Source organism: Astatotilapia calliptera, chromosome 18 (assembly GCF_900246225.1).
Source record: "Astatotilapia calliptera chromosome 18, fAstCal1.2, whole genome shotgun sequence".
Classification (NCBI taxonomy): domain Eukaryota; kingdom Metazoa; phylum Chordata; class Actinopteri; order Cichliformes; family Cichlidae; genus Astatotilapia; species Astatotilapia calliptera.
Window position 1 is genome coordinate 14,108,521 of NC_039319.1, and position 26,516 is coordinate 14,135,036.

At 38.5% G+C, this 26,516-nt stretch overlaps 3 protein-coding genes across 3 annotated transcripts in view; 1 reads left to right on the forward strand and 2 right to left on the reverse strand.

Annotated features, from left to right (window-relative positions):
• The first annotated feature begins 75 nt into the window (after positions 1 to 75).
• LOC113010945 (von Willebrand factor C domain-containing protein 2-like) lies at positions 76 to 2,476 on the forward strand. The gene is made up of 3 exons (XM_026150244.1): positions 76 to 878; positions 1,759 to 1,888; positions 2,164 to 2,476. Exons 1-3 carry the CDS (start codon positions 522 to 524, stop codon positions 2,352 to 2,354), a joined length of 678 nt encoding a protein of 225 aa, XP_026006029.1. The 5' UTR covers positions 76 to 521; the 3' UTR covers positions 2,355 to 2,476.
• Positions 2,477 to 4,963: 2,487 nt separating this feature from the next.
• Positions 4,964 to 26,516, reverse strand: part of b4galt2 (UDP-Gal:betaGlcNAc beta 1,4- galactosyltransferase, polypeptide 2) — a 239,572-nt gene continuing 218,019 nt past the window's right edge. The window contains exon 8 of the mRNA XM_026148727.1: positions 4,964 to 10,748. Coding sequence (XP_026004512.1) covers positions 10,598 to 10,748 — 151 coding nt within the window. The 3' untranslated portion in view covers positions 4,964 to 10,597. The remainder of the gene's footprint in view (positions 10,749 to 26,516) is intronic.
• On the reverse strand, positions 14,079 to 16,657 carry LOC113009991 (uncharacterized). The gene is made up of 3 exons (XM_026148728.1): positions 16,344 to 16,657; positions 16,048 to 16,140; positions 14,079 to 15,106 (listed from the first exon to the last, which is right to left on the reverse strand). The coding sequence occupies exons 1-3, from the start codon at positions 16,599 to 16,601 to the stop codon at positions 14,792 to 14,794; spliced, it is 666 nt and encodes a 221-aa protein (XP_026004513.1). The 5' UTR covers positions 16,602 to 16,657; the 3' UTR covers positions 14,079 to 14,791.

Genomic DNA, 26,516 nt, shown 5'->3' on the forward strand with positions numbered 1-26,516 from the left:
TATCGCGAGATTTGTCTGAACCGTTAACACAGAGACTGCACTCAATTAAATCCAGGTAAACTTGGTATATTGTAAAATAAAAATAAATACAAGACTAAACAGATAAATCACAATAAGAGCAAATTTAAAGGCGCAGTAGGCTTCAAGTATCACACAAGGCCACGAAGAACTCTTGTAGGAGGCTGAAGTCGTGCGTGTTAAACTAGGGAGGGACAGGTTTCAGCTTAGTAACGTTAAGGGCAAGCATGTACTCTGATGAGAGCAGTGAAACTTTCCCCCTCATGCTCCCAGCCTCCACTCCCTTCCGGACTCCTTGCCTTGCAAAAGTGTGCGCAGACCCGGCAGACCGCTGTGGAGAGGTTCAGGATTTGGGGGGCTTTGTTTTTAACAATCTAACGAAGAAAAGGTTTTGTTTGTTTTTTCAAATCTTGGCTGATCGCTCTACTAAACCCAAGTAGGACTACAGTGCAAGTTTCCCTTCACTAACGAACTTTTACTCATTTGGATTAATCAGATAGATTATGGAAAAGCTTGTGAGAGAGCGCCTTTCCTTAGCGCGCGGGATACGCACGGTCCTTCTGGCACTCGTACTTTGCGCGCAGGCTTGTTTTGGCTTTTCGGTCGCTGGACAGCAGGAGAGCACCTGCGAGGCCAATGGCAGCATTTACTACATGGGAGAATGGTATTTCCTGGACTCTGATCACTGCACTCAATGTGAGTGCACCGCTGAGGGCTCCGTGTGTGCCCGCACTGAATGCACCTCTCTTCCAGCTGCATGTATCCACGTTAGCCACTACCCCACCGACTGCTGCCCCAGGTGTGAAAAAATTGGGTGCGAGTATCGAGGGGTGGTGTACGAGCTAGGACAGAACTTCCAGGTAAGTCAGTGCCACATAAATAAACATAACCTATTGGAAAGGTCTAAAAATTTGTCTTTTTAGGCCTAATTTTTTTTTTTTTTTTACACTTTTTCTATATTTACTTTGATATACGTTTGTGAATCATCAGGCTTTGAAGAAAATGTAAGAGGGTTACAGGTGTGCATTGGTTGAGACGTCCATCGATAATAGTTTAGTTTTGTAAGAATAGTGCTCAAAGTAGCTGCAACTATTTAGAAAATGGCCTACAAGTGAAAATGTCAGCATCGTCATCCTAAAATGAAGCACCTTAGTGCGCTTATGTCAATAGTATTATTTAAGTAAATCTTTTTGACGTCAAAGCTGTAGTAACTGTACTGTACTGTAAATGCATCACAGCAATAACAGTGTACAAGAACATTATAAGAATACATTATTCGAAAGAATGACTTGAACACTAATAATAACAACACTTAATAGAAGCTCTAAAATGTAATTATTATCTAAATAATCTGAATATCATAGAGATATTCTAGTAACACAAGGGAGCACCAGTTGGTGTTTAAACTTTGGGTCTTCTGGTCTCGCCCCATTGTTCCCAATCGTTGTCTCTGAATGCATGTGTCAGAACCAAATGAGGATGAGCTTTGATGAATACTAAAGCCTAAACCAGATATCCGTTTGTATGTAATGATTATGCAGTATTAAATTGGAGGTAAATGGCGCCCCCTTTTGAGTTGGTACGAGGATTAGTACACGCTTTAAAAAGGATACCATTATACATAATTCGTGTGCTTGCTAGGAGTGACTAACCCGCATTTACATCACGAGGAGATTAGGAAATGATCCCTGCTGGGTTTCAGTGTATGCGTGTGTTTGTGTCGGTGTGTGTGTTTTCCAGCCATCAGAATGTGAGCAGTGCACTTGTGACAGTGATGGCATTGCCCGCTGTCTTGTGGCAGATTGTGCGCCTCCACCATGTGTCAACCCTGTCTATCAGCCTGGGAAGTGCTGCCCTGAATGCAAGGAGGGTATGTTAAAAACACAGTTTAATAAAAGTAGAAAGTTAAAAAAAAAAAAAACACTCACAGACAGCATCACAGAGAGAACATTTATCTTTTTTTTTTTTATAATTTGAGCACAGTTTTCAAATGTTGTCATTTAGACCCACTCTAGTGTGGTCTTGTCTTGTTTTTGAAAATTGGTTTAAAATAGGGATGAGTGTAGTTACACAATGCTATCCATTTGACTGATTATGTGTAGTATCTGTTAATTTCAATTACCTGTTCTTCTCTTCTCCCCAAAGGTCCTAACTGCTATGTTGATGGATCACGCAGTAAAGTGATTCCTGCAGGAGAGCCCATCTGGGTTGACTCCTGCACCAAGTGTCGTTGTCACGACGGCCAAGATGCTGGTTACTGGGAGGGAAACCGCCTCGCCACCTGTTCCCGCCTCAGAAACTGTAAACCTCACCAGCCGCCCACCCAGAAAAACTGATTCTCTGTCAGTAGGTAGACTGTCAGAGGTCTACATTTCTTAAAATACATGTTGTTTAAAGAAGCAGTATGTTAATGTACTGTACAGTACTGTGCAAATGTCTTAAGCCACCGGTTCTTTCTTTTTCTTTTTGCTAGAAAAATGGGAAATAGCTGCATAGATTTATTTAAACTTGTGCAAACACACATAGAAATACATAATAAAAGGCAAAAACAGAGTTTGTACTATGCAGTGGAAGGGCATCTGTCAAGGAGTGAATAACAGATGGATCAGCTGAAAGGCCACATACAACTCTCAGGTCCTGTGTCAGGTCTTTGCTGGACTTTAAGATGCTGTTTATATGCTGCAGATTTTTGTTTGAGACTGCCACTTTTCCTCCACTTGTCCAGTTCCTCAAATTCCTTAAGTTCACACTGCACACAATGTCAAAATATGACAAGTTTTCTGCTAGAAGTTCTTTCGGACCTTCGCTTCTTGTTGGTGCAAAAATACTATTTTCTGTCTCTCAGATTGTGTTAACTTTGATATTTTTTGTATCATGTGCCTAAACATATGATTTTAAATTTGCTAAATTGTCTCTTATCTAATCTCTCTTACACTGGTTCATCTCTTGAGTTTTTTATTTTATTTTATAAAAGACCGCCCTTCAAAAATAATCAAAACAGCAAAGACCGTCCAAAACGGTCCAAAGAAAAAAAATTGCAAAGCCTCTCAAAGTTTGGAGAACTATTGCTCAGACCAATTTGAAAAATTACAATAAAGCCTGCCTACTTTGAAACAAAATATAAAGAATGACATGTGGCTCAAGACTTTTGCACAGCATTGTACCTTAGGCAACAGGACAAGGATACCTAATCCAACATTTCAGTGTAACAAACAACACTAAAGCTGTCACTGACAGGACACTAGCTGAGAATTATAAGAACTTCAAAAACACAAAATTAGGTTCCAGTAATGTTGTTTTGAATGGACAACAAACACTCCAACACTTGTTCCCAATACCTGCACTACTACAGAAGAATCTTTATTGAAACAAATCTAACAGGAACAAGTAAATTAAACGACCCTTGAGTAGTGGCCTTCCTATCATGATTGGTGTTTTTCTGAGAGAGAGAGATGAGTGGGCTATTGCAGACCTTGGGGAGGACCAAGGAGGTATTTCAAGCATCAGAACAAAGCCAATGTAATTATTGGATGACAAGAAATGATAATTGACCTGTCACCAGCTGATGCAGCAGTAAAATGCATGCATCACTGTGATGCAATTTAGACTAGGAAACAGCAGAACGGAGCAATAAACAACTTTGTGTCTGTTCTATAAATATTGTAGTTCAATTTCCATGCTAATTGAAATATAATGTATGAGAGTATGGCCTGACATATGACTGTACAGTAGTTGTAGACAAGTGTAATATTTGAAAGCAGGGGTTCATTTAGGAGAATGTGATTTGTACATGTACACTGTAGAGCAGAAAAAAAAACATCAATCTGTAACTCGCAGCTTTGCTCATTTTTCACAAGAAAGGTGTAGCTTTGATACAAACAACCTTCTACATTATTTGCACTCTCCAAGTGGAAAATTATGATTTTCTGTTTTCAGAATGAAATGTAGCATGAAGTATATTGTCTTTTTTTTTTTTAAACAGAAACATTGATAGGCAGCAGGCCTACCTTCTGTAATTTGTCATCATTTCTCACTTTGATCATGAGGGACATTTCATAGAAAAAAAACAAAAGTGATTTCAAGTTTAAAACTCTGTGTTTACTGCTTTGACATTACATAATAATCTCGGGCTGCTGCTGCCTGCATCAGTGCCATTGATCCATTGTAGCTAAATATCATTAATAAGCAGACGCTGTGTTTGTATTTCACAAAATATGAAAGAATTCCTACAAGTGCAGCTTTCAATTTACTGGCTGATATGAAGGGAACTGATGTGATGTGATGCTGCATACCTTTTTTGATAATCCATACAGGTGTGCAGAGAAAATGTGCAAAGATTCTTCAAATTAAAACTCCTTTTTCATGCCCATTAAACTTGTCTGTTTTGAATTGCTTCTTTTTACTCCGAGTGACTCATTTACTGTGCTTCTGTCTGTGAGGACACCTGCCCGATGCCCCTGCAGAGCTTTTCTGCTGACAATGGGAAACAAGCAGCTTCCTGGAAAAAAAAACAACAACGATAAAGAACCAGTAAACTAAAACAACAAGAGGACGAAAAGGCTTTCGTGTTGTCGACTTAACTAGAGGACAGAATTTAATTCAGTTTTATTTATATTATTATGAGCAATATATGTGGGAAGTGACAGTGGGAAGGGAAAACTCCCTTTTAACAGGAGGAAACCTCCAGCAGTGCAAAGCTCAGTGAGGGGCAGTCATTTTCCGTGACTGTTTGGGGCTGAGTGGAGGAAGACAGGTCAAACAGAGTATAAGAATAGAGCCTGAGAACAACTAATGAATAAATGCAGAATGGTGTAAAAACCTACGAAGGGTGAAGAAGAAGCACTCAGGAGAGAAAAGAGGAAAAAAGTCTGCAGAAGTTCAACTGGACTGTTTGAGATCAAGAGGAAATATTCAAAGAAACATGAAACACACCATCATCACAGGATCTTTTTAACTGCAGATTTATTGATTGTATAGAAAAAGTAGGTTTGATATGATTTAATGCATTCTATATAAGATATAACATTTTCAACATTCAATGTACAAAAAGAAAAAAAAACATACAGGTACAGGAAATCTTTAAAAACACCCACAGGCCTGAAAGTCCCGTCTGCCATCGGCAGCAGATGAACAAAAAAAGTATCAGAAAAAAAGCGCTTTGAATAGTTGAACCACCAGGTTTACCTGACAGCTGGAATAGCTTCAAAAGTCAAAAAGTCCAACAAGAAACATCAAGCACTCCTCGTGGTTCTTTCAAATACTACTTATGCTAAAGTTTCTTCTGCTGATTTTTACATCTTTAACCCACATTTTATACACACTGCACTGCACCCATCCCTCTCCTGCTTTAAATTATACCTTTTTTCAACTTTCTGTCAACTTCTCATCTCATAAAGGCTTCCCAGAAGGATTGATCTTACATTTAAAGGGACACTCCACAAATTTTACAGTTCAGTCTATTTGTTTAGGTGTGACTTGAAATACCACAGTGCCCATGAATTCCTGCTGCCTTTGCCATCGAGGAGAAGGCAGCTGGAACTGTGTTTTGAACTCTAGTTCAAAGTGACTTAAAAGGTGTTGAACCCACTCATAGTTGATCCACAGTTAAGGGCAGAGCATGCAACAACATTTTAAGCCCATGCAAAATGAACCCAGCGAATATGAGTCAAATTCTTTATTAATCTTTTGGTAAACAGGGAAGTAATTTTAATTATTTTTAAAGGGTTTTTTTCTTGACTGCCCAAAATGTCCAATTGCACTTACCAACTCTATGAAAGATTTTTAAACTTCTATTTTAAAGCTAACCGCACAGCTGGGATATGTTGGCCGGAGTGGCCACAACTTTACAAAGCACATTAAATTGCTGCACTGTCCCTTTGATATGGCGAGAATGATGAAAATAGTGATGCCATCATTTTATCTGCCTTTAATCTTTGATTATGTTTAGATAACACAACAGGTTTATAAGACAAATTTTTAAAAAAATGATGACTGCATTAGAATTGAAACTAGTCCTTAAAATGTCATCCCACATCCCTCAACAATGACTTAAAAGAAGAACATGATATAGAGGTGAATGAATCTGTAATATTGCACTGCGTGAGCTGTAAACACTTTAGAGAAGGGATCGTTGTTGACCCCTGTGTGCAGTCTGACAACACAAAAACTCACCAGGAGACTACTGCTTAAAAAACAAAAAAATAGGATCAAAGCACAGAGAGAAAAGTGAAAAATAAAATGACGACATCCAAAGAGGACATGAAAAGAAGGGAGACAAGGATGGGGATGTGTGCCGAAAAAGAAGAAAATGGAGATACAGTAAGTGGCCGGGACTTCACAGACTCAAAGAGAGGCCCTGTCAATATCTATTGAAAGTCGAAGCACCCTTGTGAGGCACGGCTGCGCCTGAAGTGGGTTCATCACAAAGCACAACAGTGTGCCATTGCCACAAACAACCTAAACTGGCAGAGTACAAAAGAAGAGGCATTGAAAAGGGAGATGGTGCAAAAAAAAAAAAAAGAAAAGGGGAGGGCTGGACAGTTTGAATGAACATGTGTGCTCGGGTGTGTGTGTGTGTGTGCAGAAAAGAGCGTTGATACCTTCCAATAAGCTTGAGGCAAAGATAACAGAGAGACAAACAGATGGGAACAGTTTTGCCTCAAGGCTAACCAAAGAGGAGGCCAACGGTGCTCGATTTTCACCAAAATAAAAGCCCCAAATTGTTCTCTGTGGTTCAAATTGCAGTCGCAAGACTTTATGCAAACCCCCTGCCACTTTCATGAAAACATACTACAAATGCTTTCTTTATTTTTTGCACCGAAACAAACATTTAAATATTTTCAATCTCAAAACACACATTTCTATCGCGTCATCTTTGCCCAAAAGAAAGAATTCAAGATAACCTTCCCTTCCCCTTAGCACACATCACTTCTAAAGGCATCAGTTTGGCGTTTAGGCGTCAACAATAACAACACTGACAGTACAGACCAGGAAAAGAAAACAGAGGAAGAAGAAAAGCAAAGCATCAAAGTACAAAACAGTCAAAGACTTCAATGCAGTGAGGGAAGAAATGACAGATGTAAACATGAGACAAAAAGTTCCAGAACTTTAAATAAAAAAAGGATTAATTTAGCCCATCGATTGTGAAATCTGAATGCGTGATAAAACCGTTTAGCATGTAGGCTTGACAGCTGATGTTGATAAAATCTGAAGCAGCAATAGGGACGTCAGTCATACTGCTCAAACTGTAACTTCTCATTACTGCCCTAAAATTAACAATTTCCACCAGCCAAAGAGCAGCACCTTATAATTTCCTCCGTCCGGATATGATCGTCTCCTGCTAAACGATTGACAGGAGAGATAGCAGAGAGATAAAACGGCATATTAATATTATAGTATCAACGGACTATTAATGAATTGTGACACTTAAAAAAAAAAAGACTACCAAGTTAGATTGTAGGCTTAAAAGAGACCTTGAGAATTATTTCACCTTGTCCTGCCCGTGGAGCCGCTTGTAAATCTTACAAGAGTCAGCTTTTGTATTCACGCTGCTTTTTTCTCATAAAACATAACTGACAGCTCATTTCTTCGACATCCCACCGAGCAAAAACCTGTTCAAAAGACGGCGGGATGACGGCGGGAGACAATTTTGCCAGATGTCTGAACGACATCAAGATTTGGTTAAAAAGTAAAGGATGAACAGCAGGATGACATCAATCCATTGATGAACAGATCGATGGATTGATGTCCCTTTTTTGTCGATTGTTGTTTTGTAGATTCAAACATGGAACCTTCTCGTTATGAGGCTGCGGCGCTCATCCTGCTCCTACTGTGCTGCTCTAGCATGCTGGAACAATGTGTTTAGCCTCTGCAGAGGTGTACACAAATACCATCACTATGCAACACACAATGAGAATAAAAACATCATTTACATGTGTATACACACTTGAAGTTCGGTCCATAATTTGTTGGACAAAGACATAATTTTTTACAATTATGTGCACAGTGCAGTGGGTTTTAATCAATAGGTGGCTGAAGTGCAGACTTTCAGCTTCAAATTCCAATTCAAGGGGTTTAACAAAAAGTTTGAATCAATGGCTTAGGAATTACATCAATTTTTTAAAAACTATTAACCAAACCAGCGTAATTTTAAAGATTTTTTTTAATACTTTCATGAAACTCCTTTGCAGTCAATAACTGCTTGGAGTCGAGAACCCAAGGACATCACCAAATGCAGTGTTTCCTCCCTTGAGATGGCTCGGCTTTTACTACAACCACCTTCCACTGCTGCTTGTTTGTGGGGCTTTCTGTTTTTGTATTTAATAACTGAAAAGCTCTGTTGGGCTGAAATAAGGTCACCGACTTCGTCATTGAAGAATCTCTAATTCCTTTGCCTGTAAAGGAAAAACTCTTGGGTTGCTTTCTCAGATTGCTTTGGGTCATTATCCATTTGCACTTTGGTTGAATCTGAGCAGAGAGCATAGTGTGTACACTTCACAATTCACTTGTGTAATTAGGGGTCTTAGATCTTGTTATAAGACGTCTGTATTTCCATTCATGAAGGTGTCTCATGATTGTGGACTTTGACAATGATACCATTACCTCCTTGAGTTCATTCTTGATTTCGTTAGACAAGAAGTTGTTTTTCTTAACATCCGTGTTATCATTCACTTTAGTTGTCTTCTTTGTCTTTCAGGCCTTTTGGTGTTGCTGCGCTGGTCAGTGCATCCATTGTTTTTAAGAATGAACCAGACTTTTGATTTGGAAAAGGTTTTTGCTGTGTCACTGATAGGTTTATCTTAGTTTTTCAACCTAATAATGGCCTCCCTCACTTGCACTTACATCTCTCTTGGCGTCATATTTGAAATTACTTTGAAGAGCTGTAACTTGAGATATTATGTCTGGTTCACTTGTTGTGAAAAAACAAGATAACAGACCTCACCTGGCCATGAAACTGCCTTTCAGCCAATTGTCCAAATAACTTTGAGCCTTTGAAAAATTGGGGATGGCATATAAAAGTGGCTGAATTTCCTAAATGGTTAATGCAAAACCTCTGCAATGCAATCAGATCTGGATTGGGTGATTTAAAACCACTGTGGTGGTATACAAATGACAAAATCTGTGTCTTTGCCCAACAAATTTTGCACATATCTGTACAGGTTGCCCAGTAATATTAGCCTATTTGGTAAAAAACGTTCACTTTTGGACCAAATTTAAAACTTTTAAGACACCCAAACAAAACAAATTTCACCCCCTGACTTTTCAACCAAATTTAGCGTTAACAGTGACATTAGCTAAAAGAAAACCAACACCAGTGGATGTCTGGAGCTTTGGGGAATACTGTATATGCAGAAAATATGGTAAATTTCCAATATCTTTTAAAGGAGTATTAGCTCAATGTTGACTTTAAAGTGCATATTAGCAAAATAAACTGAAAAAAAAGAAGTTTCCAGAAGTATAATCTCCTTATGTGCTGCAGGGGGTCAAAATCATAACTGAGCTGTCAGTATGTATCAGACCTGCTGTCTTCAGTTCTTCCATTTGATTTCAAATGCTCTCCAAAGATAGTTTCAGTACACTGCATACAGGAGAAACCCTTTCATCCTTTCAGTTTATTTACTGTTGTTGAAAAACTCTCAACAAGTCAGCTTCTGCTTCCAGAGTTTAACTTCATATATATGTATAAAAACAGAGAACAAAAAGAGAGTTCCCGGTCGTCTGTAGCGGCTGACAAACGTGTTTCATCAGCATGTTCATGTGTCACCAGCACTCATTTGAGTCTTCTGCTGTAGATGCAGGCACAATACACATTCATTAATTGATAGCAGAGGGTTTGATTGAGTAATTAGATCCAAACAAGTCACTCCCTGACGAAAATGTCCAAAGCAAATTGTCTGTTAGCATCACAGGACAAGAGACGCTGATGTCTCTGATATGCAAGCCGTTAGACACAGTAACACAGTTCATCGCTGCATGTCAGTACGTTGTGGTAATGTTACAGCTTGACTCCAGGGGCTGTTAATGCGCACAAAGTTAGTTCTTTCTTGCATTTTCAAAGTATGCATGAAAACAGTCTGTGCGTTTTCTCATGGAGACAGTTTTAAGACGTTACGAGAAATCCATCGTCAACATTTAAGAAAGTGTTACGTGACACACCAGCAGTTCCTGTCAATGCTCGCTGTCAACATGCCATCGGTTGCCCTCCAGTTTGATAGGAAAACTTAAGTTTGACGCCACTGATAATCCACCTTTGGTCCACAAGTTATTCATTCTGCAGTCATTGATTGTTACAGGTGTGATAGCACCCACTGTCTGCTTCAAGAAGTTGTTGGTGGAAAGAGCCTGAGTCCTAAAAGAAAGAAATATCAAGCTGAATAGAGTGGAAACAAGGCAGAAAGAGACACTATGATGTGCTTGCGACAAGTTTTGCTCTCTTATTTTCAATTTCATATTCTTTCAGATGCCTGTGAGACACTCTCAGTTTTCTTTCCGTCCTTTAAGTTCTCTTCTTTCACATCTTCCTCTCGCTAGGCCAGTTGCATCCTCCCCCACATCGTCCACTTTCTCTCTTTCATTTCTTCTAGCCCTTAATGGGCCGAGGTGGTGGCTTGCCGATCTCCACGGAGATGTTCGTGTACAGAGGATACTTCTTGACTTGAACCAGTCTGTAGGTCAGAGAGCTGATGCCGTCCTTCTTCATTGTGTTCTTGGTGTTCTGTATTTTGTTGAATCTAATGGAGTAAATGAAGAGAGGGAAGGAAGGGCAGGGAGAGAGCAGGAAATGAAGGAGACAATCAAGAATATTAGATTCAGTTCAGTGTAAGTTAAAAACAAAACAAAAACAGGAGTACCAGATAAAAAGTACCAGGTACCAGGTTACAGCCCAAGTTCGGTTACAGTTACAGCAATGCTGCAATGTGGATGAGAAAATATAAATCAATCGTTTCTTCTCGTCAACTGTTTTTTTTATTCTACGAAAAGCAACCAGATGCCTGACACACTGCTAAGGACTTTTGCGAGATCTCGCAAAAGTCCGTCTTAATTTTTTTCCCGTATATAACCTTTGTATATTTGCAAACCCTTAAAACTGCATCTGAAAGTTGTGCCAAGTTTGGTCATTTTTTCCATCCTCTAATCCAATTCCGGGTTGCGGCGGCACAGAGCACAGCTGCTTTATTTTGCAGGCGCACTTTTAATGGAATATGCAATGCACAAATATACACAAAAGATCATATTCTGTGCACAGGACACTGCAGAGATTGGAAATAACTTAAAGACAGGGGATAAACTAGTCCAGAAAGCATTCAAGGCAAATAAAAACAAAACAAAAACAGATATTAGAAAAGATTAAACTTTCAAAAACATGCATGAACTCCATCTGCAATGTGCTGCTGTGCACATTTAACCAATATGATGAAAAGAGCCCGATGTCTACTGGCTAAAGTTTCCTAAAAGTTAAGAAAATAGAGCATCTGATTTTTTCCCCAAGCTGATCGTGACCAACAGGTGGTGCTGTGGCCTAGCACAGGGACTCAGAGAACAGGATGATCTATAATATCTACCTGGGTTTGTCTGTCTTATGCCGGGATATCTTTTTCCATGGGCTGTGATTCAGCAGTTACATCAGAAAGCGCTCTGATTTTGGTATTAAAGATGGGGGAAAAAATTCACACAGTGTGTCAGGCAGTTACACAGAGCGGCTGCTGAGCCTCAGTTCAGCATGTGATGCAACCTTTGGCATTAAAACAGATTCATAACACAAACACGGCTGTCACCCTTGTAGTAGCATGAGTTTTTGCAGGCATTCAGAATGGAAATGAGGCCACAGTGTCTACCAGCGTGTTTACACTCTTGTCTTAAAATCTCTTCCTTTTTTTTTTTTTTTTGAGGTCTCTGAGCAGAGAAAGAGCTGATGTGTGCAAACACCCAGAACTCCACACTCACTTTCAAAAGACAGCCGTGACTGACTGCAACAAAAGATGTCTTCTTAATGATATGCTTGGACATGCAACTGGAGATGACACTTCAGTCCGACATGGACCAGTGAGTCTACAGATCCTTGTCAGAGCTGACGAGCAAAGATCTCTCTTCTCTTCCTGCATTCTGTCTCTCTCAAATCAAATCAAAAATCTTTATTGGCATGAATGGAAGCTGGGTAAAAAAAACGTTGTCAAGCATCTTCCTGCTGCACAATATACAATACAGTAACATATACATAGAATCACGTGTTCTCTGACTTCTACAAAAAGACAGCACTTTTACCTGGAAGGAGGGGGAATTCATTTAGGAGAAAGAGAAAGGAAGCAGAAGAGGAATGGGAGCGTGTTTAAGGTAAAATAGAGGTTGGATGACAGGGAAGAAAAATGAAGGACAGATAGGCGATGAGATAAACATGTCTGGGTGTGACAGATGGATGGCGATATACTGATATTAAAAATAAAGCGAATGAAGGGGGGGAAAGCTAAATCTTTGGATGACTCTATCATACGAAGAATATTAAACACAATCCCTGCCTACATTCAGTATAAAGAATATCTAATACATGTAAACACACACATACAGGCACACCCTGTAGGTTACCTTATGTATCCTTTCAAAGCTCTTGGACTTACTTTCTAGAGTTAGAGGGCGAGACAAAGACATCCTCGTTACATATTCATTAGCCTGATTTCCAGACGTCCTGACTGGGCTAAGTAAAGCTCCTTTTTAATTCCACTGAGGGTCTCACAGGAAAACATTTCTGGTTAAGAATCTCAACAATAGATTGTCGTGCCAGCTAATCAGGGTTATTTTGCTCTAGTGTCACATTTTGAGTTGGCCCACTTAACCTTGTTTGAAAAAAAAAATCTTAAAAGAAGAGTTTGGGTAACTCATTTGGTTCTTTCTTAAGAAAGAAAGGTTTTACAGGACTCTAATGCAGTACTGCGAAAAGTAAAAAGTATATCAATAACTTTTAAGAACCACATTTTGCAGGAATATCTTGAAGTAATTGTATTCTGTATGACTTTTGGTCCATTCTTCTTTACAATGCTGCTTCAGTTCTTCGAGGTTTGTAGGCTTCTTTAATTTGCTGTATGCATAACTCTCTTACAGTCCAGTGACAGCACTTTACTCAGGTCAAGGTCTAGACTTTGACTGGGTTATTGCAGCATCTTGATTGTATTCTGTTCATTTGTAGATTTGTTGCTGTCCTTGGGACCATTGTCCTGTTGATTTGACCCAATTTAGGACAAGCTTTAGCTCTCAGAAAGATAGCCTCACATTTAAATCTAGAATACTTTAGTAGACAGGCATGGTCTGACTAGCCTTCCAAATAAGCCAAACATGTTCAGTCAATTTCTAATTGTACTGCCATGAACTGAGATGTATCTTTTAAAAAATTTCTTTGAGCAATGCAAGGTCTGACTTTTGGGTGAATTTACTGGGAGATCCACTTCTGGGAAGATTGTGGCATTGTGTTAACACACACCTGAATGCTTCAGACCAGCAAGCTGCCAAAACATTTAAGCCAAAAGTTTTTCAATTAATCAGGTGCATTTAATTAGTAGCAGCTGCTTGCTACATACCCACACTCAAATAAATCTGTTGTTGGATGAACACAATTTAATCATGGCACCCTTTTTGCACACAATTTAACCAAGTACAATAAACCCTTTTCGATCATGTCAAACCAACACATTTAGCATTTGGTGGTTTAATGTAATCAGATTACGTTGGATCAACATACTATACTTACATTGATTTGAAGTGATTTATTTAAGTATGTAGAGTGAAATTTGTTTTAATTCATTCTACACAATTTAAAAAGTTTAGGAAAACAGAATTAAATCTTGTTGTTTCAACAACTACTTTGTTAATCAAGGCAATGATTTCACTCATTTCAACCAAATTATTTCAATTAGATTTGTTTACATTTGTTACACATTTAGAAACCCACTACTTTACAAAAAAAGTCACAATCAGATTATGATAACATTATCTTTATTAACTGGATTTAGTGGACAATATAAAAGCTTACCATTTTTGTACACCTGCAAGCATATACTTCAAAAGGTAAAATGTTAAAATACTTATTTACATAGGTAATATGTTGGAACCAAAGCTTCCACAACTAAAAACAGATGCAAAATTTGCTCAATATATCGACTGCATTTTAAAAAATTAAACTAAAAGATAAAAATACATCTCCCACTTGGCAAGTTAAAACATGTGACAAAATCGAATTGTGTGAATTTGGAAAAATAAAATAAAATAATTAGAAATATTTTGGGGGCAATACAACAACAACAAAAAATTCCATAGGTGATGAAAATCTATATTTGTTTGGTGTATCTCATTGAAATAATTATTAGTTTGACCAATTTTTATATTTCTGTATTTATTTTTTTAATTTTGGTTGCAGTCCTCCACAGCTAGCAATATAGTTTTGCTGTGTTTTAAAACATGCTAGCAAGCAAAATGGAAACAATAATACAGTGAACTTAACAGGTGGCAGTGGTCTTAAACTTTACAGGACCTTGATACATAAACACAACATAGTACTTCTGTCAGTACTTCTGATCCATTTTGAGCCATCTATATAAGGACAAACAAAAATCATCTGCAGTGCTGTATAAAAGGTGAATTGCCCAACAGAGAGAATCCAAAAACTTAAAAAAAAATGTTTTAAATGAAAGAAAAAAAATATAAACAACTCAAATATTAACATTATATATTGGAAATCACCATTGCACCAATGAACCATTCAAGACCTATCAGTCATTTTCAAGTGCTCTCACCCCATAAGCTTGTTTTTCAGAAACTGTACCTTTGAAGACAGCTTTTGTCCATCAAGATTTAAAAGTATCTTCTGGAGGACTTCAAAGGTGCATTTAAGTTCTGGTGGGTAGCTCAGGTTCAAACGGTATATGAGTCCAAACAACAGAGCACATGCTTGTGCAATGTTACCCAAATCAGTGTTAGCCTCCACACCCTCAATCACGACACCAACGTCCTCTGGGTCATCTTCAGGTTCAGCACCCTCCTTCTGGATGACGTACACCCCCATCACAGTTTGCTCCATGCAGCTTTTTGCCTCGCTGTCCGTATCCTACATGAAAAAGTATAAGACAACAAAGTAAAATTTAAGAGATTGTTTAAACAACTGTTTCTATGCTGTTCATAAAATCCAAGTAGTCAAAGTAATAAACAGAAAATTACACCACTAAAGTAGTTGTTAGTAATTACTCCAATACATAAATTATAAAATACACCTCTCATGTCAAAAGAGGTGGCATAATTGACCTCTCACCGGCCCCTCCCCCGAAAGGGCCATTGTCCAATTACACATTATAGCAACCGTTACTGTGTCTGACAAACATTAACCTCAAGCAAGATGGAGAAGCGGTGTGCCCACCGATACGCCGAGAGATTGTGTCTGGAGGAGTTGTGTTCTTTCCATTCACAAAGTCAAAAACAACGTGAATGGATTAAACAGTGTGTATGGCCCCATTCCCAGGTAAATGTACCGAACATTATGAAGCATGTCTGCTCGCACATTCGGGTACCCATTGGTGCGCAGAGGAAACCATTTGTTTGTCGGACGTAGCAAGAGTAACTTAGGGGGACAGGACTCGAGAAAAGGCTAACTCAGCTGCTAAAATAAAACAGGTATAGAAGTGTTAGTACTAAACAGCTCAAAGTTCATAGACATTTCTATTTACAAATACTGATGAACATAACAATGAAAAAACAACAGGACTTGTTTTAATCCAAGTACAGATTCAAAAGCAATATAGTCTTGATGCATGTTAAATGCATAGTATGTTTGTGTATCAAGTTTAAGTAGGCATAAATTTCTTTCCTTCCAATACCAAATTCCAGAAATTCTTTATTGCAACGCTTAATACTGTTTGGTATTCAAGACATCCTTCCCCAATACCAGGTGTCTTGTTGCTAATCTCAAAATTTTAATTTTAATGATTTGCATTTGAGGCAACGTCACAATTTGTATGAGAATGTTACAGACAACATGCTGTCACAATGGCTCACCAAGTACTCCTTTATTAACTTCTCATAGTCTTCGTTTAGGTGGATGCACAAAGACTTCAAGATGCATGCTCGTCTGGTATGGATGTTGTCATGCTGGAGAGGAGGAGGAGATAATATGAGCCAAAACCAGTCTGTTTTTCTTAAAGCTAGGGTAATCAGTTAACTTGCATAATTATTCTTTAGGTTAGAACCTGGCATGTACCACTTGTTAAGCCGAAACAAAATTGACAACTTCATCTCCAAATAAAAGTTATTTTTGCTGCCTATGACAAAGTCTACTCAATCCTAATACAAACCTTGGAGATGGCAAGCATGAGACCTCTTATTTTCTTTCCACGTGTCCCTCCTTTGGTCAGAAAGATTTCCATTAAGCGTGGCGCGTATTGGTCAAGCTCGGCAAAGAAAGTAGATAGCAGAGGCTTTGTGGTGATTCGCAGAAACTCCTTCTCAATCTGCAATAGAGAACAAATACATTGATTAAAAACGCAACTGTATATTTCACTCACTTCACATCTAAGCTGACTAAAGCTGCTTTTAGAAGACCATGCAGACATCAGTGCTGTCTGTGTAGGACATGAATCAGTCTGTGTCAGATACTGAATTTGAAATTTCCACTAAAGTCACAAGTAAGAGGCAAGTGGAACCAAGATCTACGCCATTTGCTTTTTGAAGTTTGCAAAGACTGCTAAATTGCACCAGTGGTAGTTCACTCTTTGCAACACAGTATGCTGTTCTAAACAGATTTTTCAGGTTTATTTTTAGTATATTATTTGCAATTGGTGTTTGTTCTGGGAAAGATATTGCAGACTGAGCAATAATCCATTTCTAATGGGGGCCTTTCTTAAAATGACTGGTCCCAGTAACAAAGGCGCTTGTCAACTCAGAAATCAAGGGAAAACCAACAACACACCCGGCAGAACATTATGTTATTTACACGGGTGCACATAAGTGGTCCGCATGTGCGCATTCGCTGTCAAAATAAAAGACGCGCAACAGATAAGAAGTTGCAACGCACGTTTGCATCCATATAAAAAGCACTGTTTTTGTCCGCTAGAGTGGGATTTTCACGGCACATTCTGCACCACATCTGTGTGTTCATCATTTGTTTGAAGCCAGCTCACCTCCTGCAATCACTTTTGCGAGAATACGCGCTTCTTTTGTGGTTCGGACTCCTTCTGACATTTCTTTGGAGGTGGAGGAAAACCAAAGTAATTGCTTAAAGGAGCTTCTTCGACATATTTAAGAGTTCTAAACAAATATGTCCTCCTCCAGAAAATCTTATGTATGCAAACACGCGTTGCAACTTCTTATCTTGTGCGCGTTTTTTATTTTGACAGCAAATACGCACTTGCGGACCACTTATGTGCAGCCCCGGTTATATAGCTCGTCATGTTGCAGCCACAGAAATTCTTTTGTCCATGAAACCATAAAGCTGCACTTTCTTTTTGCCTTATAGTCTGATTTGTCATAACTTTTCCGTTTTGTGGTAAGCTTTTCTTTGGCTGTCACTTCTTCACCCTGACCTGTCTTATTTGGCTAAGCAGAACTACAATTAATATCCTGCTGCTTTTACACACGCACTCACATAACACTCAGCGATTGTCTGCGCGATCAACCTCTCACATGTTTAAGCTGCGGGAGATTTCACTTGTCATGTTTGCATAGTAAGCTAACGATTGATAAGACGATGTCAGAGGAATTGGTGCACAAATTATCATCACTCACAGATCAGTGCTGTCGCTCTCTATACACAGGTCGCGCGATTGCAAAGTGAAAGCAAAAAACAAGCGCAAATTCAAACGCGATTTCAATATGTCACATATTGACAGTGGCTCACCGATGCCAATGACATAATTACCCAGCTACATTTCCGAAAGAATGCAGAAGCATTGACATATATTTTTCCTTCTTATGACAGCCCGACGGGCAGGGCAGAGATAGATTTTGGTAGCCCGACTGGAAAAATCGCTAGCCCTGGGACGTCGGGCTAGCCATTTTGCGAGCCCTGTACAGTGTTTCAATAATTGTACCTACTACTCTCCCTGATGGAACAACGCTTGCACTGCCACATACAAGTCACTGAAAGAAAAAAAGAAAAGCAGTTTTAAGGATAGTTTTATTGGCACCTTTTTTTCACTTTGATTAAATCATAAAACTATCATAAAAAATATATGATGGTAAAAGGCTTACCATGTATTAAAGAGGAGGCACAAACAATCAGAAAAAGGGGTCAGCTTTCTTTGTGGTGTTACTATGGTAAAGAAAACAGAAAAAATTATTTTATAAAAATTCCACAGTGGATTTTTTTTTACTTTGTTGCAAATGTATAAAAAAAATACAAATACATATAAATACCTCTTGCAATATAAAATTCACAGATAAATATCCAATCTGTTGCCAAATGTAATAGCAGTGTTTCACACTATGCAATAAAGATGCTGGTAGTTGCGGTAAAGGTCCCACAGGCAATTTTCATAACTATCCGCCATTGCCTTTTCCTCTGACCTCGTGTTTATGCTCTTTTTCCCATGCACTAGCATCAAGTCAATTCGAAGGATGCAGCCCCTGAATTTGGACACAGCTAATATTTAGCAAATCGCGCATGCTAGTTTAACTTGCATTACTGTGAGAGGCCGAATGCTTAAAATAAAAGGAGAGAGAAAGAAAGAAAAAATGCAAATGATAATAAAAAAAGTGAACAAAGACCATGTCTTGCAATAACCGTCATTTAAAACCAAAGTGAATGCTAACAGAGCTAGGTAGAAGTTCAATGAGACAACCATACTAGCTTTAGCTAACTTCATTTACTTTGAAAGTGAATTACAAACGTGTTAAATATTGAATCAAACATATCAATAACCGCTAAAAACACTATAAGACTAACTGCAAAAACGGGTAAAAAAAAGAAAGAAAAACAATGAAGTGGAAATGCTAATAATAGTATAAATATACCCAGAGCGGATTATAAATCAGGTATTAGACGGTACCGATTGGCACCGTCTAATACCAGATTTTCACTGTATTTGCTCCACTCCCGCTGTCTAATGACAACTTACACATTTGGAATTAAAAACATTGTTAAACAATTAATGGACAAAACAACTTCGTTTGACTAAGATATTTTGAGTTATTTATTACTTACCTGTATTGTGGAAGATTCCGCAGAGGGAAATGGCAGTCCACTGAACACATATAACTTCTCCGCGTTCCCGCCTCTTCACTTTTGGGAAGTTTGAGCATGCGCACTAGGCATCGGTTTTAGAGTTGTTGATTTAAAATAATTACATTTAATTGAACTGAAGAATGCAAATCTAGTTCATTAAACTTTTTGTTATTTTATGTTAAACCAACAACTGATAATGATTTAAAAACCTAAACTCAATATGTTCATGTTAAATAGACAAATGTCTATTGAATTAATCAAACAACTGCCTTAGTTGACTTTTTTGAGTGCACTTAAGTCCTATGCAAGAAGTAAGGGTGTACTTAGCTTTTGACAGCACAGCAACAACTACAGATCAAGGTAAGGTTAAGTTTTTTTTTTTCAGTACCCTTAGATCTGTGTACAATCAGTCCACCATCAGAAAATGACTTAACCTTCATTTATTTATTGAGTCTATAGGAAAGAAACACTAAAGCTTTTTAAACTGCAGTATTTTATTATAAGTTCATTATAATACCCAATATATAATAATTATCTTTTAATCTAATCAAAATGAAGATAAGATATGTTAGATATAACAAATACAAACATAGCTTAGAAAGATATCTATCAAGTCACGTAACATAATAAACTACAACAGCTCACAGGACTGTAAGCAGATTAGCTGCTATTGCTAACAGTCCAGCTAAAGATCAATGTTGTTGTTTTTTTAAATGTTGTTTTTTTTGATGAAATTAAGTCATTCATATAGAAGAAATTAATTAGTGTGCATCAGATAAGTCAATAAGTGGATTTTCTTTATCTCTTTTAGATGTAGGCTAGCTGTTTCTAGCTAGCTATACTAAGCTAAGATAATATTTACTACCCAGATGTGAGAATTTATCAATCCTCTCATCATTAGTCTCTCAGTAATAAATTAGCAAATGAGAACTACCTCCCACTTCTTCTGTATTATGAATGAAACTGTAAATTTAAAGTGATGTTAGGTTACATTTTTATCTTTAAAGGTAATTATTAGTTATGGTTTATTATTGGTTACATACACATACAGATATCAACCCAAATACACACAAACACCCTCTGAAGCTGCAATGTCCCAGGATGATAACAAAGGGATGGCATATTGAATGAGCTTGCTGTGCATCTGGTTCAATTGCAATGCTGTTTGCCCGATACAAATGGTGTATGGGTGTGTGCTCTAACTGATACTTGTAGCTTGTGATTAATGTTCCTCTTTCTTAAATCCATCGGCACAACATCTCATTGCTATGCCTAACCAGCATTTCAGACAAGCTGAGAGAATGGACTCCTGTGAATGTTCAAGTTAATGTGAATGCATGTGTGCAGAGGAGATAGTAAACATTCATCAGATAGTCAAGACAACGCTTCCCTTGGTAAAAGCTGGACATTACGCAGGTACTCCAGATAAACTCTCCCAAAAGGCTCAATCATTAATCTGAATCTAAACAGAGAAGAAACTCTGCACCTGAAGACAAAAAGCGGAAACAAAAGCTTAGTTTATCAGTGCAATTGGCAGGCTTCTGCAAGAACAACCTTAAAATGAAACTTTACACACACACACACACACACACACACACACACACACACACACACACACACACACACACACACACACACACACACACACACACACACACACACACGCACACACACACACGTGTGTGTTCTGCATATACATGCTGAATATATATACGGCACATAAGGGGCCAATGACCAAAAACTCCTTGATATACTTCAGAACAAGGCAACGTAAATGGTTTAAAGGTAGTCTATTTATGATATTCTATCAATTTTTGAATATTTCCCATTGACACCTTATTGGTTGCCAAATTTTTGGGTATGTGATATCATTTGAAAGCTATCAACAAGTATCCCCAAATCATCTCTTGGACTAAAGAACTGACAAATTAAGAAATTTATGGTAAAAGGTAAAAGTTTATATGCTAACAAACAAAGCAATCACGGTCCTTGACGGTCGGTCTGTGTGCCTGGAGGCTTTGGCAATTATTTTCCCAGCAACCAGCTGTCAACCTCCAGCAAACAAACACAATCAATCAGGGAATAATCATTTTTTCGGCCAAGTTGATGTTACATTGTTAATTGTCACGTCTGCAAAACCTCAATTACAGATTTATTCCATGACAAAAATTAACAACAGTGTTGCTGTTAATGTTTTGTTAGATAATTCTGAAAAATTAAACAGATGCATTGACACTTTTTACTTAAGGCTCCAGTCATACAGGACTAGAGACTGGCTTCTCGCCTGGCAACCGGTGGTTGCTAGGGAAAAAAGTATTCCCTGACTGGTTGAGAGTGGCTGCTGGCAATTTCTGTTAAATCAATTACTGAAGCCACAGTTATGCAGGCCTACAGGCCACTCACTAACCCCCTGGTAACCATTGGTTGCTCATCCACAGCTCCGAGAATACATCATGTCAGGCATACAATAGGCTGGTTATGCCAGTCACATTACTTGGATTATGGAAATCCATAAGAATTGAGTGGAATCATCTTCAACTTGAATCATCAATTGAATATACAAGCAAATCATTATGTATAGGTGATTCATGTACAAATACATGATTGATTTTAGGTTTACCATCTTGAGTTGCATTTGGTGGTGTGATAGGTGGCAGTGTTGGTTAATTGGTAGTTTGGTCCAGACTGAAATATGTTCAGAGATTAGCTGCAAATGCACTCTTGCCCTCTTATGAATGCCACTTTGGGTTTAGCAATAATCATCGGATGCATGCTAAAGTAAGATGATGAAGTAAATGATAAATCTGCTAAACAACAGCAAATGTGCATTTTTATTGTGAACATGTTAGCTTGCTGTGTTTTCTTTGGTGTGTCTCAGAGAACAGGGTTCACTCTGGTAACCAAACAACTATTTCCTTGTTTCTGCCTTTTTTCATGCTCTCTTCAGAAAACATTAGATGTTCTGGCATATTGAATTGACTTAAGAATTTCCTGCAGAGAGAAAAAAGACCCTTTAAAGTAAATTAAAATAAATGCAAAACTGTACAGCAGAGAAAGGACAGAGAAAAACACTCTCCCCTTCACCCATACTGCCATGAGGTGGCGGATTTTCCTTTCACAGCCTCCTGATTATTCTAAGCTGCCATGCTTTATTTAAGCCCAAATCCTGCTTCTTTTCAAACAGATCCTTTAAGTCAAAATTTCCGGAACATTATAATGAGTGTCCAGAAGGGCTGTAAAAATGAAGTTTTTGCCCACTAATAGGCAGATATTTTCTGCCCCTCGCCACAGTTATGAATAATGCATCGACCTCAAATAAATAGCATCCCTGTTGGTGTCACCTCTTATTGAGGAAGTGTGGTCTATGGTCTATAGAGTCCAGAATGACCATCAAGACGAGGAGGAAAACGACAAAAAGGTATCAATCAGACACACGCATGAGTGTGTGCACATACACAAACACTCTCTCCCTCTCTCTTTCAGTCCACTGGCTGATTTATTGATTTTGATGAAGGCAACTAGACCACTTTGACCTAGCGGGCTCCTATTTCTAACGGTGTCATTTCAGCAGGCAATTACAGAGGGATCGTTGAATCTTTCTCTCTGAGTCAAACACACACACTTTCACATATACACACATACACAAAACAATGATAGATGACACATTAAACAGGCCTGGTTATTTTAGACATCTTTGCATTCAAGTTCCTGCCGCCTTTTTCCAGGACAGATTGTTAAGTTTGAAGTTAAACTACATCTAGATGGACGTCTGACATCTCTACTTCTGTAGTCGTGAAGCATGAAAAAAAAAATCTTTCCATTTTGTTTCAGGTGATTTTATTTTTTTATATTTATTTATTTATTACCTTACAGGTTGTAATAGGAGACTGGCATGAAGAAAGGAAGAGATTTAATAAAACAAAAAACTAAGAAAAGACCAAAAGTCATGTTACATATTTAAGGTTAAGAGGAGACAAAAAGGTTCTCTTTAAGGTATCCAATTCATATTTATAGTATAATATAATATAATATATTTATGGGTATTTGTGATCAACAAGAACAGCTTTGTATGGATTTGCAGTGACCGTTCCCTCTCAGGGTACAAGTGAAGTCAAATCCTACCTCCCCATCGCATGACAGATGCCTCAGATCTCCTTACTGCAGGAGACAAGAGTTCAGCTTTTCCATGTTGAAAGGGGCCTATTATGCTTTTCTTATCTTCAGTCATATACTGCTACAATGGTGTATGCTCATAACAACATGGAGAAAAGTTTAAATAATGCGACCAGTGTACTCCTATTGATGGTACCAAGTCCAGATAAACGGGGAGGGCTGCATCAGGAAGGGCGTAAAATCTTGGCCAAATGAAGCATGTCTCATTCTTTATGTGTCATTTTCATACAGGATCGGTCCGAGTCTGGGTTAACAACGACCCTCTTTGTGGCCAACAGTGTGCTGGTGGACATTGTGCTACTGTTAGCCTAAAACAATAAAAGAAGAAAGCGGGGAAGACATGTTAAGAGATAGCGAGAGAGAAGAAAAGGCAGGAGGTTCAGAGGTGAAAGCAGTGACTGCAGAAAGATATCGTCAAGAGTAAAAGGGATCTTTTACAAAATGGTAGTGAAACCTGCTATGATGTATGGTTTGGAGACAGCGGCACTAAGAACAAGACAGGAGGTAGACCTGGAGGTGGCACATGAAGATTTTCACTGAAACTAAACAGGATGGACAAGATTAGAAGTGAGTACCTCAGAGAGACAGCTCAGCTTGAGCAGTTTGGGGACAAAGTTCGAAAGGCAAGGGCGAGATGGTTTGGACATGTGCAGAGGCGAGATAGTGGATATACTGGACAAAGGATATTGAAGGTGGAGCTGCTAGGTAGGAAGAAAAAAAGGCGACCACAGTGAAGGCAGTAGTGAAGGAGGACATGCAGAGGAGGATCCTAGGGTTAGCTAAGATGGAGGCAGATAATCCGCTGTCATGACCCCGAAAGGGAGCAGCAAAAAGAAGAAAGTGAAGAATAAGCGGGGAGTTGCCCAGCCTGGGGGTTTCTCAACCCAGTGACAAAGTGGTTTTGTGTGTTTTTATTTTTTAACTCTTGTCTCAGAGCAGAAATCCATAATGAGGTCACCTGCCTCACATAGCATTGGCTGTGGAAAAATTAGCCCGCCCATGTGTTTTTCAAAGTTTTGTCCGTGTTGAGCAGCCAATCAGAAGAAAGCTGAAACTCTGCTTTTAAGGTCCTCCTTGACCTTAAAGGGAGAGGAGCTGAAACGGCATCTTTCAGGTCTGAACAAAGCGGATGCACCAAGCTCCAGTTTATGATAAAGAAGGATTATTTTGAACTGTGACTCATACAAAGCTGCTCTAGGACAGTCCGAGAATAAAAATATGAAGATGGAAACCAACAAAACATATTTCCTTTAATTTGTCGCATACAAGTAAGTATTAAAGGTGTGCAATAGCTGTGACTTGATTTGTTTGTTAGTTAATGAGTTACCAACAAGATAAAAATAAAAACTATATACAACACTTCAGCTTTTGCAGCTCAGGCTCGTGGTGGGGCTCGAGGCTATTCGAGCAGTTGTGAGGTAAGAGGCAAGGTAGATCCCTACAAACCAGACAGGACCCAAGTCTGTCGTAGGGCTAAGAGACAGACAACCAGTTACCCTCACATCCACACTTACAGCTAATTTTAGAATCCAACCAAAATAACGAGCATGTCTTTTGACTGAAGGAGAAAGCTGTAGTACCCAGAGAATGCATGCTTTGAAAGTTTATCTGAAGTTTATTTTAAAAGAAGAAAAAAAGTGAAAGTTTTCAAATTCAGTTTTTGATTACAAAATAATTCTCGAAGATACCTTTGTGAAGCTTTCTTTTAGTTTAGACTGACCTTGGCGTATTGTCCAAACTTTTTATGAAGCACCTTTTCAGAGCTCTGTGACTGTTTTTGATGTGTTTTGCTGTTTGTAATTTTTTTCACAAGCTGTATAAAAGCCTCTCTTGTAAAAAGAGCTATTGATCCCATTCAGGCTCGCTCATTAAACAAAAACTTTAACAATGTATCAGACGCAGCGCTCACAGGCTATCTTCAAAATTCAAATCAAGCTGGTCAGAATTTGTCTGGCTCCAGCAAACACAGTCAATACTCTTTCACTCATGGCTCTTGTTGCCAGCAGTTTTTAATCTTCTTATAAACCAATTTAGGAGCTACAACTAAACCAGACCTCACTCCACCATGAGGCAGCAGTTTGTCAGAATGGTGAAACATAATAATGTCACATGAGATCAAACTAAAATGTTACTGGAGGAGACAACAGATTTCACTATGTCTCCATTCAGCCGGAGCCACAGCAGCTATTGATTTTTTGTGTTGAGAGGCATCGTTGCCCAGTCTATTCAGGCATGAAAACGGGGGCTCTTAGAGGAGAATAAACAGTGATAATCCACATTTAAGCAGCTTAATGTGAGGTGCTATACTCCTGGTGATTAATGTGTCTAGAAGGGCTCATCTCTGCATATTGGGTCTCATTCATCAAACCATAAAATAACACACTTATAGGGGAAGGTTTTTACGCATTTGTCTGAAAAGCAATTTAAATGGGTGTAGCCAAAAGAGCAACATTTAAGCCCCTGGGCTGTATCTCTGAAAAGCAATTTTTGGTTTAGTGAAAGTGTTTTGGTCCTGGCATTTAAAAATCGCACAATCTTTAGTGACCACCAAGGTTGAGCTGTGGCCTTCAGAGGTTTGTTTTATTTATATTTTGTTCAGTCATCTGATACTTTTAGGCATGAAGTTTCCATCTAGGATTCTCTACACTTACAAGAGCCACAACGCTCATATTACTATTTGCCTATTATTAGATTACTTTCAATCAATAAGGGTTCAACAAGAATTTATAATCACACCTTTGAGCCAAACAGATTTTATTTAGTTAACATGCCGCCTTGTCTTCTTGCATGACATCGGGCTATTGCTTCAATATTTTAATATCCTACTATGAGTAAAACGTTTCACTCATGTTGTTTACACCTGCACTGAGAGACTGAGAGATAGCATTGCATAGTGGATCAAAATCTGATGGCGCTTCTTCACGTTCATGATTTCCATCCAGCACCACTGACTGAAATGCAGCCCCAAGTCGTGACCTTCACTGTGTTTTACAGAATGCTCTCGACACTCACTGTTGTACCTCTCTCCTGACCTGACAGGCAGGAATGACAAATAACTCTTTGGGAGTCAACTTGGTGCAAAAATAGTATTTCATACTTGTCCTACTGATGTGCTTGGCATTTTTGTATATTC